This window comes from Hordeum vulgare, chromosome 4H (assembly GCF_904849725.1).
Source record: "Hordeum vulgare subsp. vulgare chromosome 4H, MorexV3_pseudomolecules_assembly, whole genome shotgun sequence".
Lineage (NCBI taxonomy): Eukaryota > Viridiplantae > Streptophyta > Magnoliopsida > Poales > Poaceae > Hordeum > Hordeum vulgare.
This window is the reverse complement of record NC_058521.1, coordinates 482,239,303-482,257,842: the sequence shown is the minus strand read 5'-3', so window position 1 is coordinate 482,257,842 and position 18,540 is coordinate 482,239,303. Positions and strand designations below refer to the sequence as shown.

At 46.7% G+C, this 18,540-nt stretch overlaps 2 protein-coding genes and 2 pseudogenes across 4 annotated transcripts; all 4 read right to left on the bottom strand.

Annotated features, from left to right (window-relative positions):
- Nucleotides 1–362: 362 nt before the first annotated feature.
- Nucleotides 363–6,789, bottom strand: LOC123449047 (serine/threonine-protein kinase ATG1c-like). 3 transcript variants are annotated; one of them, XM_045126115.1, is made up of 13 exons: nucleotides 6,233–6,789; nucleotides 5,749–5,866; nucleotides 5,607–5,665; nucleotides 5,395–5,459; nucleotides 3,685–3,778; nucleotides 3,506–3,586; nucleotides 3,306–3,411; nucleotides 2,542–2,614; nucleotides 2,115–2,470; nucleotides 1,658–2,031; nucleotides 1,129–1,402; nucleotides 962–1,032; nucleotides 363–863 (listed from the first exon to the last, which is right to left on the bottom strand). In XM_045126115.1, exons 1-13 carry the CDS (start codon nucleotides 6,482–6,484, stop codon nucleotides 660–662), a joined length of 2,127 nt encoding a protein of 708 aa, XP_044982050.1. In that variant the 5' UTR covers nucleotides 6,485–6,789; the 3' UTR covers nucleotides 363–659. The 3 variants fall into 3 exon arrangements, with proteins under 3 accessions (XP_044982050.1, XP_044982051.1, XP_044982052.1); XM_045126116.1 differs by having other exon boundaries at nucleotides 1,658–2,007; XM_045126117.1 differs by having other exon boundaries at nucleotides 1,658–1,998.
- Nucleotides 6,790–7,186: 397 nt separating this feature from the next.
- LOC123449044 (digalactosyldiacylglycerol synthase 2, chloroplastic-like) lies at nucleotides 7,187–10,848 on the bottom strand. Its single transcript, XM_045126114.1, has 5 exons — nucleotides 10,743–10,848; nucleotides 9,982–10,301; nucleotides 9,123–9,389; nucleotides 8,290–8,639; nucleotides 7,187–8,112 (listed from the first exon to the last, which is right to left on the bottom strand). Exons 2-5 carry the CDS (start codon nucleotides 10,267–10,269, stop codon nucleotides 7,617–7,619), a joined length of 1,401 nt encoding a protein of 466 aa, XP_044982049.1. The 5' UTR covers nucleotides 10,270–10,301; nucleotides 10,743–10,848; the 3' UTR covers nucleotides 7,187–7,616.
- Nucleotides 10,849–11,915: 1,067 nt separating this feature from the next.
- Nucleotides 11,916–14,075, bottom strand: LOC123449046 (annotated as a pseudogene).
- An 806-nt stretch (nucleotides 14,076–14,881) lies between these two features.
- LOC123450638 lies at nucleotides 14,882–18,001 on the bottom strand (annotated as a pseudogene).
- Nucleotides 18,002–18,540: the final 539 nt, after the last annotated feature.

Sequence of the window (18,540 nt, the reverse complement as noted above, 5' to 3'; positions counted from 1 at the left end):
TTGTATAGGCTGCGTCTTAAAGTATTTTCGCCTGAAATTTTACATACACACAGATTACACACTTGTTTAGTTGTACATTTTTTTCAGATTTTTTGAATTCAAAAAATTCGAATTTTGATTTTTTTTAAAAAATCAGCCTCCATGACTCCCGGGTGCCAAAACGCCATTCTCAGGAACACAGCTACAGAATGGCCGGATGCAAACCCAAGGAAGTAAGAGAGCCTACTGTTTCGATATCTCCTGCTGTGATCAAACCATACTCTTGTAAGAACTGGCGGCACAAGTGGCCATCATAAGCTAGGTTGAGGCAGGCAGCGTATAATAACAGTAAACCATAGACAGCCAGTACGACACCTTCAGTATAGTGTAACAGCCCACGAAATACGTAAATAACAAGTAAGCAGTCCGTTTACATCGTGACCATGGCTAAAGCCTTAATTGGTACAGGGTAAAGCATGCATAAGTTAAAAACACACGCACACACACCTCACGTTACGATTGTAGTTTGGGCAATTACACTGGATTTCCTCTACATTCGGACGCTAATCTCACGATCTCTAGCGTGGCTATCTTACACGCCCTCGTTTGGGCCAACAAATATATGTACAAATGAAAGAATATTGTACAAGTCAGCCCCCAAGAAGGCCCACCGGCAGCGGTCAGTGACTCGGGCATTGCAACTGGCTGAGCCTTGCATTGAGGGCTTCGATGTACGTCCGCAGTCGGTGTCGGTCAGATCTAGTCAGGGACAAAGGCGGGTTGAGGGCGAGCGATGGTGCCTCGATCAGGAGAAAACGCAGTAAGCATATTGCCTTTGTATACCGCGACATGGCCGTCGCCACTTTCCCCATCATCTCAACAACCTGCAACCAAGACCAGAAAGAAAACAAAATGAGTGGGCGGACAAAATCGTAAAACACCAACGTTGGTTCTCGGATGAAACACAGCATGATGTACTTACACCACCATGCCTCCCATATTCTAGTGCATATTGAAATATTATTTCGACCGCGTCGGGCATCGCTGTAGCATCTGCATGCATAGCCCACTATCAGCACAAAAGAAAGTCTTGAAAAACAGATGATAATGGCTCACGGCCCCAAGCAAGCCCCAAGCAAGGTACAGTACCAGGTATCTGCCCTACAGTGCTTGCAAGTTCTTCCGCATGTTCAACTTCAGTGAGAAACTGCCTCTCAATCTGTGTGCATTCTTCATCAGCCATTTGAGAATTTACAAGCAAATGGGGAGCGTCAGTATCAAGCCCCTTCATAGTGATATCATGTGAGGGACTCTCTCTGGCAGCTGAAGCCGCATATGAATTGCATATGTGAATTGCTTGCTTCCAGGTTGCAAGAATAATTAGCTGGATCGAGAATGCCTCCAAGTGCCTGCCACCTTTTATCTTCAAAGATTTTGGGTGGTTGATCAACAAGACGTAAAAAGAAGTTAGCAGTCACATAGATAATGCTCACAAGCTTACTTGAGGCAGATCAATGTGATAGAAAAACATAATAGCTTGCCGCAGTAAGAAAAGCACACAAACATCTGAACAAAAAGTTCCAACATCTCAAAAAGTTGAGATGAAATAAAATATAAGAGAATTAAAAAGGAAAGCAAGGAAACAAAGACGAAAGAGTCATCAAGCATATAAATTTACCTCTTCTTTGACCAACTCCGCTATGGTAGAAGCATACTGCCCCAATAATCTAATCCTGGTCAGATAATCAGATGGTGGTTGATCCAAGCCATCACTCAGGTACGCAGATCCCTGTGAAGTACCAGATATTGGAGAACAATGACTGTCCAGGCTACCAGTTCCAGCAGACTGTTGCCTGTTTATTGCAGTGCCATTTATTGGCATTGGTGCACTCGGAGCAGCTAAGTTTGGTGGCGATACAGAAGGATTCTCATATTTAGCCGGCAAATTGCGCTGTAGAGAGGCACTTGTTGAAGAGGAGGATCCTTCCGCATGTCCAGACACAAAGACATATTCCTGATCTACAAACTCTAATGAATCAATGATAGGGGAATCTACATTACAAAGCAAAAAATAATGAATTCAGTAAGAACTATTCACAATGATAATGAAGGAATGTGTGATAAGACTTCGATACCTTCTGGATAAACACCTTTAGCCCCATGTCCTTCACCAATCTTGCTTTCTTTGGTCCTTTGACCAGGATGGTCCAGACGCTGACTGCTAGGTGCATAATTATTGCCCATAATGTATCTGGAGAACAGACCTGTATGCTTCGACGGACTCTGGCCTGAAGTTTTATCCAACTTTTTACTAGTAGCAAACCCATAAGATTTCAGTGGGGCATTACTCTCAGGAGCAGGACTCTCCTCCTGTCCAGTTGACAGATCTAAAGGAAAAGGCATACAATCTTCTTGAGAACTTTGGCTCGAAAGCCTCATTGGACTGCTTTTCGTCAAGGGAAGGCCATCTCTTGTGTCTGACGGTGTCCGACTGCCAATGCGCTACATAATATCAAACACATTGCATGATGTGGTATGAAGAGCAAAAGTAGCAGATGTTACCTCAAGATTGTCTCTGGAGCATGTTCAAAGAGAAATGGATGATTCACAAACTCTTCAACTGTAAGGCGTTCCACTGCATCAATGACACAGATTAGAATAGTACCATTAATACTCCTTAATATATATGGTAACATTGTGATGACTTTAAAACTTAAAATTGCACAGGCAAAAAATAATTGTGGATTAATAAACAATTATCTTCCTCTGGTACAGCCTAATTCACAACTCACATGTTATAATACTCCTTAATATATATCGTAACATTGTGATGACTTTAAAACTTAAAATTGCACAGGCAAAAAATAATTGTGGATTAATAAACAATTATCTTCCTCTGGTACAGCCTAATTCACAACTCATATGTTATAATACTCCCTCCGTCCCAAAATAAGTGACACTTATTTTGGGACGGAGGGAGTAGTTTTCATCTAGCAATGATTAATACTCTGATACAATTTATTAATTTTGCATGGTAACTGTTAAGGCCTAATGAGTCAGTAAATCCAGGAAGGATGCAAATGAAGTCAAAGAGAAGAAAAAAGGACCAATTACAATGCCACCCAAATTTACTTTTGAATGGTACCATTCATTTTCGACCAGATGTCTGTTAGATCACAGTAATACTTCTGAATACTTCACCCCACCAAGTAGCAATACTTATGCCGGAAAAGGAAACAAGTAGCAGTAGAAGAAATAATGACGTGAGGAAGTGCCTACTGCCTGGCATAAATTGTTTGTATACAAGTAAAGACAATGATTTGTACCTGAACTGATTCGCAGTAACTTTCTGCACAAGTCAATGCAATCATGGCTCAACTCACAATCAGATGGAAATCGTAACTGACCTGACTTCAGTATGTTTTTCATCAACTGATGAAGTAACAATAGTTTCCATTAGCACTTGTAGGCACATACTATTCCAACAATGTTGAAGTAATCATATCATGTTAAAAATGACATAAACCTGGATTTGACTATCCCCGTTAAAAGGTGGAGACCCAGTAACAAGTTGATACAAGATAATACCAACGCTCCAAAGATCTGCCTGTTCTGTCAGAAATTGAGCAAGAAACACAAAGTCAAGAACAGGTAACAGTCTATCACAAAGCCCCACATAGAAACAGAAGAAGAAAAAGCTCCGACCTTTGCATCATACTTCTGAGCTTGCATGACTTCTGGAGCCATGTAAAGGGGTGAACCACAGAGTGTTTCAGCTAGACCAGAAGGTTGCAAAAATCTGCTCACACACACAAATACAAAATGGGTGAAACTAAAACAGATAAAGTATCATACGCCTGACATACTGAAGTTATCTGATAGTTGACAGCTCATTCGCCGATTATTAAACCCACTTGATCAGCAGCATGTAGCGAAAGCCGATATGCGAGTTCATGGACGCATGTAGTAATTTTCAAATGTTGCAAAAACTATCTCAAAATGAAGCAGATGTAACTTTAAAGGTTGCCGGTCTGTTTTTCTTTTTGTCAAGATTATTGCAGACAAACTTTGTATATTGCAGCGGTTTTCTCAGAAAATGTGGGATATTTTTTCTCCAGCAATGGCACAATATCGATTCAGATTATAGGCGTTACTGCATAAATGTTTGAACCTGATACTGCACATTTTTGCTAAACTAGGTAAATGGATCTACCAATGGAAGACGCAAGTCCATTAAGCGTTAGGAAAGGAGTGGACTGGACAGTGTGCTACTCCCTCCGTCCGGAATTACTTGTCGCTCAAATGGATGTATCTAGATACATCCATTTGAGCGACAAGTAATTCCAGACGGAGGGAGTATTTTGCAATTGAAACTGAACACTGACCTATTAGTGCAGGATACACATCAGTTAAGAAAGGAGCAGACCCGTTTGGCCATGGCATGGTGTCTATTCCAATATTCCGGTCCACATCAGTTGACATAGCGCTAGTCGCTCGGGAAAAGAAAATCAAATAACAGTGAAAAACAAGCAGAAGCTGGTGGATCCCACAAAGAAATGCAGCGGCAAGAAATGAAGGTTGCCGTATGTCATTCTGATGATATGTAGCATGCTAAGAGCATCACTAGTAGTACCCTCAAACCCTCAAATCCTTAAAAAATAATTGCTTTTTTACAGTTTGCGAGCAAAAAAACGCGTAGACTAGAACCCCTTAACCCTCAAACCCTCAAAAAAATTTGAGGATCCAACCCTCAAACTCCCTCCCAACCTGTAGAAGTGAGGGTTGGGGAGCGAAAACTACCCCAGCCCTCAAACCGTTCCATCGTCGCGCGGGAGGGACTTTTCCCCGTCCCCAACCGCCGCCGCCATTCCGGCCACCCGCCCGCCGCCATTCCGACCGAGCCGCGCGACCGCCCCCGCCGCCCCAAGCCGCCGCCGCGCCCCGCCCCCTCGACCTCCCCCAGCCGCCGCCCCCGCACCAGGCCGCCTGCCGCGCCCCGCCCCCCATCCGCCCGCCGCCTCCCGCAGCCAGAGGCAGGCCGGCCCCAGGCCTCCTCGAGCTCTCCTCGCCGCCGCGCTAGAGGCGAGACGGGCCAGAGGCAGCCGCGCCGCCCCGAGCTCTCCTGTTTTTGCCCCTGTTTTTGTTATAAGGGTTGGGTTTGAGGGTTCTAGTCTTTGCCCCTGTTTTTCAACCCTTAAAAGTGCCAAAAAATGCAAATTCTCAACCCTTAAAACTTGTTTGAGGGTTTGAGGGTACTACTAGTGATGCTCTAACACTATGTTACATGACATCCACTAGAACAAAGATTAAAAGCAGGGATTTGTGATTCAGTTCACTAAATCAAGGTCATGTGAGGAAAGTAGCAACTAATGTTCTATCTCCAAAAATGAATGAAACAGAACAGGAGTAACTCACTTTGCAAACCCGAAGTCAGCAATCTTTAAGATGGAAGTTCCATTATTTGAAACAAGAAGAATGTTCTGTTTGGACAAGCATAAAAAATCATAATTCAATGGTTTGATAAAATTATCAAGCAACTATATTGAGAGATAGCATTTCTTTTGTGAGACTCTTGATCAGGAAATACACAGAGAAATGTAAACCAACAGTTGACAGCGATAACTGACCTGTGGTTTAAGATCCCGATGAACCACATTACTTTCACGAAGTTTCTGCAGACCACATGCTGCAGAAACAAAAGATTTATGAACAAGGCACATGACATGAATCAAGCATGGGAAGGAACGGTAGATGGCGGAAGATACTTGCCTAGCTGCCGAATGAAATGCTTAGCAACAGTTTCAGGAACCCTTTTATGCCGTAGAAGATATGCGTACAAGTCACCACCTCGACAATACTCCAATATGAGATATATCCTCCCACCATCCTAAAAGACATACACACGACATATATCACTTCATTGTCAATAAGGAAAAACAGTTATTCTTCTGGAATCTACTACTGAGGATAAAAATTAAATTTTGCTCAATTCTTCAATTTTTTCCCTGAATCTATGTGGATAGGACTAGGAGGAGGGTGGAGACATCAAGTTCCAACGTATCCTTTGCTTGGGTTGTCTACCAAGCGAGCATTCCAAACCAAATCGAACTAGAGATCGCCATCAGCGGGTCCCAATTCTAGCATATATCAGGCTAATAATGCACAGCAGACATCGGCATAAACAAGTAAACAAAAGTAACAGATCGAAAGCAATTGCGCAAGAGAGAGAGAGAGAGAGAGAGAGGTACCCTACCCTAATGGAGTCGTGGAGCGCGATGATGTTGGGGTGCGTGATGCGGCGAAGGATGTCGACCTCGGAGAGGAGGCTGTCGCGGAGCTTGGCGCTGAGGCGGTCCATGGCGATCTCCTTGACGGCCACCTCGGTGCCCCGCGCGACGTGCTTCCCGAGCCAGACCTGCGAGTAGGCTCCCGACCCGATCGGGCGCAGCAGCACGTACTCCCCCACCCGCCGCCCGCCCCCGCCCCCGCCGCCGCGGTCCTCCATCCCCCGCCTGCTCGGGGGCTCTAGGGCGCCGTCGCGATTTACCCGCCCGGCGCTGGGGGAGGAGAGGAGGGACTCGAGATTCCGGCGCTGGGGGAGAAGGGAAGCAACCGTGTAGGCGTTGGTGTTGCTGCGGAACAACAACGTGAAGACGGAGCAGAGAAGAGGAAAAAGAAAATGAGAAGGACTTGTTCACTCGGCGGCGTGCGTGGTTTCGATGGTTATCCCTATCCGCTGCCCTCGCCAGATTCCCCAGTCTTTTGCAAGATTCTCCCTCCCTCCCCTCTCCCTCTCCCTGCTGCCGGAATATCATATATCCGCTTCTGCGTCATCAATCATGTATTCATGCTGCTATACTATTTTGTTTATTTTCTCTATATATAAAAAAAGTAAACCCTCTATTTCGAATTATTAGATGTTTTATTACTGTATAAAAATATAATCAGATGTGTGTAGACGCGTTTTAGTGCGTGTGTTTGTCTTGACTATGAATTTGGTCGGAATCGTCGTGTGAGGTGGACGGAGATATGTGTATAGGACGGATGATGCGTCGAGCGGGGGTCAATTGCTACCAGAAGGAAACACGACGCCTCACGTCATCGCTTGCTGGTTGGTGCTCGCTCCCGCTGCTGCTGCTCGGCAGTCGGCACGTAGGCCACCCGACCAAAAGCACACTCCAGGTTTTAACAAGTGGCACACAAGAACGAAGCAATATGCCAATATATACATACAAGACTTTTTCAGATGGGCGAAGAGCGGCAGCACATGGAATTGTTGCGGAACACAAGCGGGCTTTACACGGCAGTACTTGTCACGCATGTTACAGAGCATACATGCCACATGAGGAAGTGACTTCAACTTTGCAAATTTACAGGAGCACTCCTCACCTGCTGTTAGACTTCACAATCGCCAGACACGGATATGATGCATTAGAGGAACCTGATGGACGCCACCAAGGAAAACTGCAGTTTCATCACACCGGAAAAGCAAAGCAAGGGCCTGTCAAAAGTCAAACGGCAATCCTTTTCAGAGCACAGATGTCTCCGTTTCAGAGTTAGTTCCCTGAGCCCCCCAACTGAACTGCAATTAGTTGTAAACTCGTATGATCGACGGCAACGGCATGGAGGTGGAAAGGCTATAGCCCCTGGGGTCTCCACCCGAGCTCCTTGCACTGCTGTTCATCGGGCTGCAGGCTGTTCGGTATCGCGCCAAACACGCAGCGGGCGGCTTCAAACCCGGAGATGGTGTTGTGAAAGAATGCCGACGCCTCTTCCATGTTCTTCTTCAGCTCATCCGGGTTGATGTACATGAAACGCTGCGACGAGGAAGGGTGCTGCTTGGCGGGCGTGGCTGGTGCGATATCCGCAACCCTGACAAACCTCTCTGTCGCCGCCTCCCAGGAAAGCTCATGCCTCAGTTCCTCTGTCAGTGGGATCGGCTCTTCTGTCAGTGCTTTCATGGTTAGCCTCACAAACTCTTTCTCCATGCTGTACATGTGGCAGTTGGGAAATCTTTTGAAAAACTCGTTCGAAGGATGGTTTGCGCAGATCACAATCTTCCCCATCGCCAAGGCTTCTGCAGTTGTGGTGCACACTACATCTGTTGTGCTTGGGTTTATGAAAACCTTGTAGCTGAAACAAACAATAGAATATAACTCAGCTGGATTAGAAATAAATTGATGACATAAAGCACTTGTCATGAAATGAATAGCTCGAACTAGCACTAGTAGCTACCAAAACGCTTGTGTGGCCCCTTTGGTGCACAGGAAAAAAGATAAATTAAGGAATAGGGAAAACACAGGATCTCACTCGTGAAATATTGAATCTGCATGGTCGCGACCAGGATAGACTCTAACGTCCAGATTGAGTTTCTCAGCTGATGCTTTAACTTCATCTGAATCTTCTCCACTGCCATACAGCTCCATCTTGAGACCAGACAATTCCTTTTGGTGCTTCTGAAGCAGGTGGAGCAGCTCTGTGTAGCCTTTACTCCAGACCATCTTTCCAATATAATATGCACCCTTGAAGAATGATTGCTCTCTTTGAGATATTTGTTGATGCTTTAATTTGCCAATTTCAATAAATTTCGGGTTTACTCCATGAACATTACAAATTACAGATCTCGGGACTTCCTGAGTTGCTCCCGATAATCTTATAACCTAGATAAACATCACAGGCAACAAAAGGTCAGAAACTGCACATAACAAAATATTAAAAAATAGACAAAGAAACTATTGTCCTCAAGAAGAGAAAATGGAGCACATGTTTGCATACCAAATCATGGATGGAATGATGTTCTTGTACCAATACATATATGAATTTATTGACCAATCATGAATGCATTACAGCAGTGCATTATGCAGTTGCCATAATGGTTTACGGTGCAGATAACAAGTGGGGCAGCCCTAGGTAGACAATAACTGCCAAAAAATATGGACCAGCTTTGTCTGAATGCTATACAAATATGGTAATTACATGTATGCTATCGATGTTAAATTGGCGACTATGTATCCATGAAATCATCTATAAAGATATTCAGCTTACTGAGAGGTTTCATAAAACCAACTGGATGTTAATACTTAATGAAATGCTTGAAATACAATGAGGTGACGGTAAACAGAATAGAAAATAAAACTGCTAACCTTATGGCAGTAGATGTCGGTGACCCAAGAATTGATATGTTTTAAGAGAAATGCGTGAATGTACCCATTTCTCTCCCTCTTCACGTATTCCAGATAGTTGGTGTGAACAACACCTATAACTTTACGGAATTTGTTTTTCCACCTCCGGCCATGATGGTACCAGGTAAGATGTTCTGGCTCTTCTAGAACTGCAATATCTGCGTTTTCATCAGATATCGTCTCGGTTATATCCCCAACAGGTAGAATGCTTCTTTTCTCTGTCGAAAACTGCATATGAACATAGTTAGACTAGTCTACCGTGCGATAAAATATAAAGAATATTACTAACACTAACTCAATTTATGCTGCCCCTTTCGTAGATGCATGGTGGCAAGTACTAAGTCGTTAGATAGTTTCCCTCTCCCTCTATTGCTATGCTCAATTTACTGCTCTATCATGTGTATCACCAAAGGGGTGAATGCAAGTTATGTACTATCCAGTACTCCTCAGTTTCTGCTCGTCCTGCGCTCAAATACCACAGACTCTCTCCTAGTTACAGCATTATTATTTTTGCAGGAAAAAAAATACTAGTTACACTATTGCAAGTACTGGTCTACTGGATACGTAAACGCTTCAAAAATTAATCACCTACAACACTCAGTATCCAACAAGGAGGCAGGAGATACCATTCTACAACATTTTAATTCCACAAGTAATTTAAGTTCATAAAGTTGCCTGTGGTGTACAGTTGCATAGATAGGGCCAAACAATTGGAAGGCTTCATTTGCGCTTTCCACACAACAAGCACATATATTCAAGGGATATTTACAACATGATAACACAAGGTAAGGATATATGTTGCCAAATTGTTCGAATTTACCTTCCCAGGATAGAAATTTATGTTGAATCTCGGCAACGGCCCAGTCCGCTCCTCAAGCCACCGCCGCACATAGCCTTCTTGTTCCGCCGGCCCACTGAATTTCATCTTGTTAGGATAGACCAGCGTCTGGTCCCCCTTTGACAGCCACGGCACCACCAGCGTGACCTCCCAGTCCCGGGCCTTGGCGAGGTAAGCGGCCCGGAACAGAGGGTTGACAGCAGTGCCGGTCATCCACGGCAGGCTCGCCGTGGTGAATATTGTGATGTGCTGCCTCCTCGCCATCGCCATAGCCTCGCAGACCACCCCACCGCACACGGCCACTGCATGCAATTTCCAAGGAATATGGCCACTGGCCTTTAAATGATGGAGTAACATCGAAGAATAGCGCATGACAGTAACAGCAGAATCAAGTCCCCCCCCCCCCCCCCCTTAACCTCCCGCCCACTCCACATTTGCCTGTTACATTTGGGAATTTGATTCATTCGTTGTGGATATCAAAAGTTGGAGGCTCGGGGCCAGGGGCATCCAATTCGACGCCCAGGGACGCAATGTGACTCACGCGCTGGGGCTCGCATGGCCCGTGGAGGCCCCACCCAGGAGCTCGAGGGGAGAGATCCAAGGATGAACATGACTAGACTGCATCGTTCGATCTGAGCTCTAGGCCTCTAATCGAGCAAGCTGCGAGCCCTAACTGAGACTATGAGACGAGACTGGCGCGGACGGAGGGGAATTGGGGTGGGGGGAGGAGGAGGAGCGATTACCTGTGCGATGGGTGGTGCCGCGGTCGGGGCGAGCGGTTGCTGGGGCGAGGGCGAGGGCGGGGAAGAAGATGACAGCCGGGGGTGCAGATGGGGTTGGGGCCTAGGGGTATCTACACCGCTGTTCCTGTCGTCCCGTCTCGTCCGGAACGGAACGGAACCGAACCGGGACCCACCAGAATCTCGGCCTGTGGGTCCGGATTCTCAGTGCAGCCGGGCTTGGGCAACGGTCTAGTTTTTTTTATTATGGTATAAACCAACATTTATTGATTATACAATGCATATGATATTAGTGTATGATACTACATCTGTAATACACTAGTTGAATGCCCGTACGTTGTCACGGACCAACAAATAGATCTGTTGCAAGGCCATTTCACTTCGACACTTCAATCATTCTGCCATTTGTTACCATGCTATAAATCCGCTTTCTCGTAGTTCGTAAAATTGTCCTACTCATTCACATCGTCCCTAACATACAAGCTTATATCCATCATCCCAACCTATGGACTAACAAATGAATATATCATGAGTCGCTCGGATTTAGCTATTCAGACATTACATCACTGTCTTTTGACCAAGTTGCAAATTGTTATAGCCATTTCCATTATACCTATTTCTAATGGATTGCAGCATTTGTCATCTTTTTTCGCGGAAGCATTTGTCATCCACTCCCTCAAAGTTATGACAAACTCAACAATTCCTAAAACAATTTAGCAATGTCATACATCAGAATCCCAAAGTCCTCTCCCTATTTTAGCCTTGCATGAGAGCTCACAGTTTCATTCATATGAACCCTCCTACCTCAAGATTAGACTAAAGACTCTGATGATGAGAATTATGTATTTATCCATAACATAGTTAATTAAAATATAAGAACTGTGGTTGCCTTTTTAGTAAAATAACACACCAAATAATCTGTCTACATGTCACACGTGGGTCCCATTTATCAGCGTGGAGAAATACATGACTCTCAACTAAAAAAACTGTCTCACACTGTGACATGTGGGTCCCCCTTGTTAGTGAATGAGAAAAGAGGAACGAAAAAGGCAAAGGCAGCAGTTATTGTCCAATCAGGAGATATGTCGCTTCCATACTCAACCACGGTAAAAAAAACAATAGTAAAACGTTTTGCACCGAGTAGATCAGCAAACAAGGGCAGTTCCCTGTTAGAAATCAATGGGTTTACAAGTCTGCAGCCATTCACCTCGTGCATTTCAAATTCAAACAGTTTTTTGTGTGGCACGATCTTCATTTATACAAGGAATCCCATAGCACGGAGAGGTCCACATTGCCTCTGGAAACAATGATCCCTATCTTGTTGCTCTCATGCCAAGCAGAGCTCTGCTTGAACTCGTCGTCAGAGAGGGCAGCGGCAAGGCCAATGGCTCCGCTAGGCTCCACGGCCACCTTCAGCGTCTCGTAGCACATCTTCATGGCGTCCACAATGGCATTGTCATACACGACGATGACATCGTCCACCAAGTCCCTCACCACCGGTCTAGAAATTTAAATTTAAAGATTAAATGTAAGAAAGTTTTGAAGACATATGGTTATTCTGTACACACGTATAAGCATTAACAGTATTGCAAACCATATCAGGACGTTCATGTCAAATATATTTTAGAGAAATAAACTATCCAGCTATCATTGATGTTCACATGAAAAATCTTTAAAAGAAGTGGAAAAAGGTCAGCATTTCAGTACGATTCTAGGACAGCAATGCACATACAGTAAATGATGGAATATATTTGCTTTACCATGTCAAGTCATCGAGAAAAGCGCGTAGTCCATCAGCAATGGTGTTGGTCGCAGGCAGTTTGATGATTCTTCCAGCAGCCTTCGACTGGGCTAAATCATCAGCACCCTTCGGCTCTGCTGGCAGAATACGTATCGAGGGGTTTATGGCCTTTGCAGCCAGTGCCACACCAGAAATTAAACTACCACCTGTAGTTCAACCAAAAATATTTATCAAGTGACAAATTAGAACAGACTTCCTCACAAAAAAAGGACTATTTACGATAGGGATAAACTAAGAGAGTACAGACCACTAATTGGAACAATTATTGTGTCGATCTTTGGGACTTGCTCCAAAAGCTCAAGGCATACTGTACCCTGACCACTGAAAAAATATCAAACAAAACGTATCAGGCTTTTTGTGGAAAAAATGATTGATACTCTTTTAGAGTAAAACGGTACTACATAAAACAATAAAATGCACAAGGTTGTGTTGCTGGTTGAAACGAGTAAAGATTCATGAAATCATATATTTTAGATAAAGACACTTCTAATATGATGGTGTGCCACTAATCTAGTAACTCCAAATACTCCTTGTGGTCACGAAAGAACAGTTCATCAGTGCTGAGTAAGCAAGTGATCAAATTTCTGCATACTTTCCATTTCACACCAGAGATTTTTTTTCGCATAAAAACAACAGCCTAATCATTAGGACTACTTTATCAGAGGATTACTGAAATACGGAATGTTACCAAAGTGATATCTATGGTAGCTTTGGAAAAATCTTATCATCTACCTTAGGGAAACTATAAGCACTCTATAGGAATAATAAAAGCTTTGGATAGCAAAAAAGTGAAAACTACCTGATGGTATACTTATCATTGAATGGATGAATAAGAATAGCACCAGTCTCTTCCTGGACTTTTTTAGCCATAGATTCTCTTGAGTCCATGGTGACGTCGCTCCAGATAACCTGACTACCATAACGCTTAACGTTGTCAACCTTACATGCTGGCGCGTTTTTGGGTATGACAATGTAAGCAGATATGCCACACAGCTTTGCAGCCAGTGCCACAACAGCAGCATGGTTTCCACTGAGAAGAAACCATATTATCAGTATCTTAGATTTCTTTTGAATGTTAGGAACAATCACAAAATACACTGAAGCTAGAATCAACCTGCTATGCGTGACAACACCCTTTGCTGCCTGGCTGTTATCAAGGGCAAATATTGAATTGGATGCCCCTCGGATCTTGAATGCCTCTCTACACAACACAATACAACATATGTCCACAACAATTAGCACCATGTACTGCAAAAAATTGAATAGGTAAATAGCACATGAGGCAGTAACTCTCATGCCTTCTGGAAGCATTCACACTTGAAGAACAACTGCTTCCCTGCTATGGCATTGATGGACGTGGATGATAGAATGCATGGTTTGTGCACGTATGGTGCGATGCGCGCCTGCGCCTCCCGGTGGAATTGATTTCCGTGGCATAACCTTGGCCTTCTGTGCTATGTCCATCGTCATCTCTGCTTCCCATCAGGCCTAATAAGTATCAGCTACATCAATCATGTATCTCGTCCTCAGCTCAATCATACACTGATGCTGATACACACCGGTTCAGTGCTTCATTATATTGCGTACTAAAAAAAATAGACGATTGAAACAGTAATAATAAGTATATCTTCCCCTTGGAATGAATTTCATACAATATAAAACGTACATAACTACACAAATTCAGAATTAAAATTAAAATGGTTCCAATTTAGTGATTCAGGGTTCTCAATTCTTGGCTGTACTGGCTGAAGGGGGAAAAGAAGAAATAAAACCTCCTCATCGTCCCCTGGAACACCTCCACTGTATTACTGTTTAAAATGTCTGTGCATTGCTACGAAACTATAAAATACGAGGAGTTAGGTCACTGGCTTAGAAAATTGTCAAACTACGTTGGCGCCATGTGGAATTTGTTTGCGGTTAACAAAAATACTACAAAAGATCATGTGTCAGGCATTGGAGAATCTTAAGTGACCATGGTCCTTTGCAGACACAATATTTTGTTTGCTGAAACATATGAGAATAAACATTGGTAAGTTGACTGCACAAGGTCATGGATTAGGTAAGAGGATAAGGTCTATCATCGTTTGGGAATTACAATCTGATAACTCTCTTGTCATGTCATATAAAACTAAAATAACTTGGCTAGCAAAGAAAGGAAAACAAAAACAACAGCATTATATTGAGTTGGAGTCGCATTTCTGCATTTTTTATTTATGCCTAAGTGTTAGTCTCTCATAAATAGTAGTGTATTATTTATTTGTGTTTGGTCCCACATGTGAGTACAAGTACATTTGTTTATTTATGTTCATGGAAGGTTGCTATTCTCAATGTGAGCATTTGCTTATTGGTGAAGGTTGTTGGTCCCACATGTGAAATCACCACCAACTCCAACCTTTGTAAGTAGGAAAGATATGAACAATTATCATTGATAGAGACCTTTTCAGCTGTTCGTGTACCATTCCCTTGGTCATGGGCCTCTCCATCATTGTTATTACTTGGAGCGGCGATCTTCCCTTTATCAACATCCTCCTGAAAGACACAACCAAATTAGATCATAACCAAGCAACAATTTCATCATCAATCTGTAATCATTTAACATGTTCCAGACCTTTTTCGCATCCCCATCACTCAAGGGCCCGTCATTCATTATACTGTCAACATCCTCCTGAAAGTCACAACCAAATTAGATCATAACCAAGCAACAATTTCATCATCAATCTGTAATTATTTAACATGTTCCAGACCTTTGTCGCATCCCCATCACTCAAGGGGCCGTCATTCATTATACTGTCAACATCCTCCTCAAAGTCACAACCAAATTAGATCATAACCAAGCAGCAATTGCATCATCAATTTGTAAGCATTTAACCAATTAGATCATAACCTTTGCCGCATCCCCATCACTCAAGGGGCCCTCGTTCATGGTACTATCAGCATCCTCCTGCAATCAACAACCAAATCAGAATAACAAACAGTAGTCTCGTGATCTCGTAGTGATCAATAAACACTCGACAACATTGCACGCCATCGTTACCTTCTTGTCATGAGTCAAGGAGCCGTTCTTCTCCAAACCAACATCCTCCTGAAATCAATAACCAAACCAGATTAACTGACCAACAATCTCACCAACCATCACTAACCGACATTCTATCGTAACAAGGTACGCACCTTTGCTGCATCCTTGTGGTCATTCTCCCCACCATCAACATTGTCCTGTGATCAACAATTAAATCAGACCAAGTACTATGACACAGTCTCGTCAGTCAGCGGCCTACAACAACGAATGGGCCGAGAAACCTTTGCTTCCTGCACGGCGGCGCTCGCGCCCTCCCTGGCGAGGAGGCCCTGGCCGAGCGTGCCGCGGGGGTCAATGACGATGCTGGGCAGCCGCTTGACGTCCCAGCCGAGCACGCAGCAGACGACGGCGGCAAGCGCGCGGTGCGCCAGCGGCCTCCCGCAGTGCTTGGCGTCGCGCGCATGGCGCACGAGGCTGATGCAGTCCCGAAACCTCCTGGCCTGGCTCCTGCCCTTCCTCTTCCTCCCCACGCACCGGAACTCCCCCTCCTCGTGGCTCCGCTCGTAGTACCCCACAGCACGGCGTCCCGCTTGAACAGGCCGAGGAAGAACCCCGCTGCCGCGTCCCCGCCATCCTCCGGCTCGGAGCCCTCATTCTCGTCGTCACCGTCCTCGTCTGAGGAGTCGCGCCCGGAGAAGAACTCCTCGGCGGCGCGGAGGGCGTCCCGCCATGCGAGCGAGGCGGGGGAAGGCTGCGGCTCTGGCTGTGGCCTGGGCGCGGGGGAGGAGGGGGCGGCGTCGGGCCAGGATGCGGGAGACGGGGAGGCGGGCGGGGAGGGCGCGAGGGGCCAGTCGGCGCCGGGTCCCTCGGGGTCCGCGGCAGGGCGCTCGACCCGCGGCGCTTCTGTTGGTTGGGGCGAGCGCGGGTGGGGCGGGAGCCTCTGACGGGTGGCGCGGGAGCCGAGGCGGGGGCAGGGGCGGGGGCGGGTGGGCCGCTGCGCAGAGGGAGTGCAGGTAGAGCACCTGCTCGGCGAGGCGGCGCTCCTCGTAGGCGTCCTAATGCGGGGGGACGACGGCGGGGTGCGGTGGCTTCGACGCGTCATCGGGGCGGCAAGCGGGGGATTTGGGGGGCGGTTGCGCTCAGGGCGGGAGAGGAAGAGAAAGGGGCGAGGGACCGTTGGGCCGCAGGTTGAATCGTAGCGACGGGGGGTGGATCTCCAGGTCGTGCGTGGGTGCGTTAGTAGGTTTCAGTGGGTTTTTTATTGAACCCTTATGTTTGGTTGTGCTAGCGACGAGTTTTTATTGAACTAATCGGCTGGTTTATCGACTGGTTTAGGGAGGGATTGAAAAAAATTCGGTGGAAAGGCTAGCGGTAGGAGGGGCGATCGCTGTCGGTCGGACCATCATGACGGCAAATCCCCCTTTAATAGTAGAGATAATATCATATGTTAGTATCATAGAAGAGTCCATTTATTGACATGCATGCCACGTAGTAACACAACATTTAATATGATACGGTATCATAATATTGTGACAGCCCGAGACCGACGTTCCAGAAGATTCCCCCTCCTATTCCGTTTTCGTCGTGTGGTTCGTTTGTCTGTCGCATCATCATCGCATCATGCGCATCATCTGCATTGCATCGGCATCCCGTTGCCGCCCGTTTTCAAAACTTGCATTCGTTAGGAGTTGCCGGTTCTCGTCGTCATCCGTTCTGAGTCCGACCGCACACGCACGCGCCCGCGGCATCGTCGAAACCCTGTTTTAATGTGCGTTTATAAACTCTCTCTGATCGAGGTGAAACTTGGCGTGCGGTCGTGATTAGTTATAGCGAGGCCGCCCGTCGAATTTCGTCGCGATCGGAGTTCGTCTGGTACCCGAACGGTCGCCCGTAGCGGCAACGTCTTTGGTTATTCGTCGGACGACTGTCGGTGTTTTAAAAGTCGATGCCGCGCCGCACCACTTCCCTCTCATCTTAGCCAACGCCACTCTACACACCTAAACCTAACCCGCCTCTCCGATCGGACCGCACGAACGCGTCCGGAGGGTCGAAAAACCCCCAGATACCCCGCGCCCTAGCCCATTTCCCTATTTAAGCACCCCTCCGTGCCTATTTTGGGCGCCCCCTAATCCCTCCTCGTTTTCCGCACCGCCCCACCAAACCCTAGCCTCTCTCCTCCCACCTGTCTCCCTCCTCCAGCCGCCGGCCCGCTAGGCCCGTGCGCGGCCCGCCCGGGCCCATCTCGGCCCGAGCCGCCGCCGCCCCGGTCTGCCCCGATCTGCCCGAGCTCCTCCCATGGCCGCCCTCGTCCCACGCGCCCGAGGCCGCTGCCGCCAGCTGCCGCCCTGCGCTGCCGCGCCGCCGCCAGCCACCGCCGCCCTGCGCTGCCGCGCCCGAGGCCGCCGCCGCCGCCCTGCGCTGCCGCCCCGCCGTTGTTGCCGCCATGGCCGCCCGGAGCTCCTCCCGTCGCCGGATCCGCGGTCCCCCCGCCGCCGCCTCGTTGCCGGCCGGCCCGAGCCGCCGCCGCTCCGGGAATCAGCGACCGCCGCCAGCTGCGCCTCGAGCTGGAGGGCGACAGGGCCAGCGCCGCCCGCTCCCTGCCCCAACCGACGCGTGGGCCGGCCAGCACCGGCGCCACGGCCCAGCTTCCTCTGCGGCCCAGCGCCCCGGCCCAGCTCCTCCTCGCCACCAAGCCGGCCTCTCGGCCCAGGTATGCAGCCCCCCCAAGCCTCCTATATTGCGCCCATGCGCTGTTTAGCTTTTGCGACCACCTGCTCGGCCCGTTAGTATTTTAGGTTGTTTTTCGGAATTGTTTTATTCCAGAAATTAGGTATATCTTAGAACGTCCGTAGTTCCTAAACCGTAGATCGGAACGACGCGTGTTATATATCGTTTTGGGGTAGCTTCGCGAGTAGAACACGTTTATCCAACATGCATATTTGTTTGACGCCGTTTAGGGTGCCTAATGCTTTGTTTTGCGTGCT

Coding starts and splice junctions, on each gene's coding strand:
- LOC123449047 (XM_045126115.1), bottom strand. CDS start 6,484: ATGGAGGACCGCGGCGGCGGGGGCGGGGGCGGGCGGCGGGTGGGGGAG. Junction 3,587..3,684: donor CTCAGAAGTATGATGCAAAG/GTCGGAGCTTTT, acceptor CTGACAGAACAG/GCAGATCTTTGGAGCGTTGG. Junction 1,403..1,657: donor CGGAGTTGGTCAAAGAAGAG/GTAAATTTATAT, acceptor AAATCTTTGAAG/ATAAAAGGTGGCAGGCACTT.
- LOC123449044 (XM_045126114.1), bottom strand. CDS start 10,269: ATGGCGATGGCGAGGAGGCAGCACATCACAATATTCACCACGGCGAGC. Junction 9,390..9,981: donor TAAATTTCTATCCTGGGAAG/GTAAATTCGAAC, acceptor GTTCATATGCAG/TTTTCGACAGAGAAAAGAAG. Junction 8,113..8,289: donor GCAGATTCAATATTTCACGA/GTGAGATCCTGT, acceptor TGTTTGTTTCAG/CTACAAGGTTTTCATAAACC.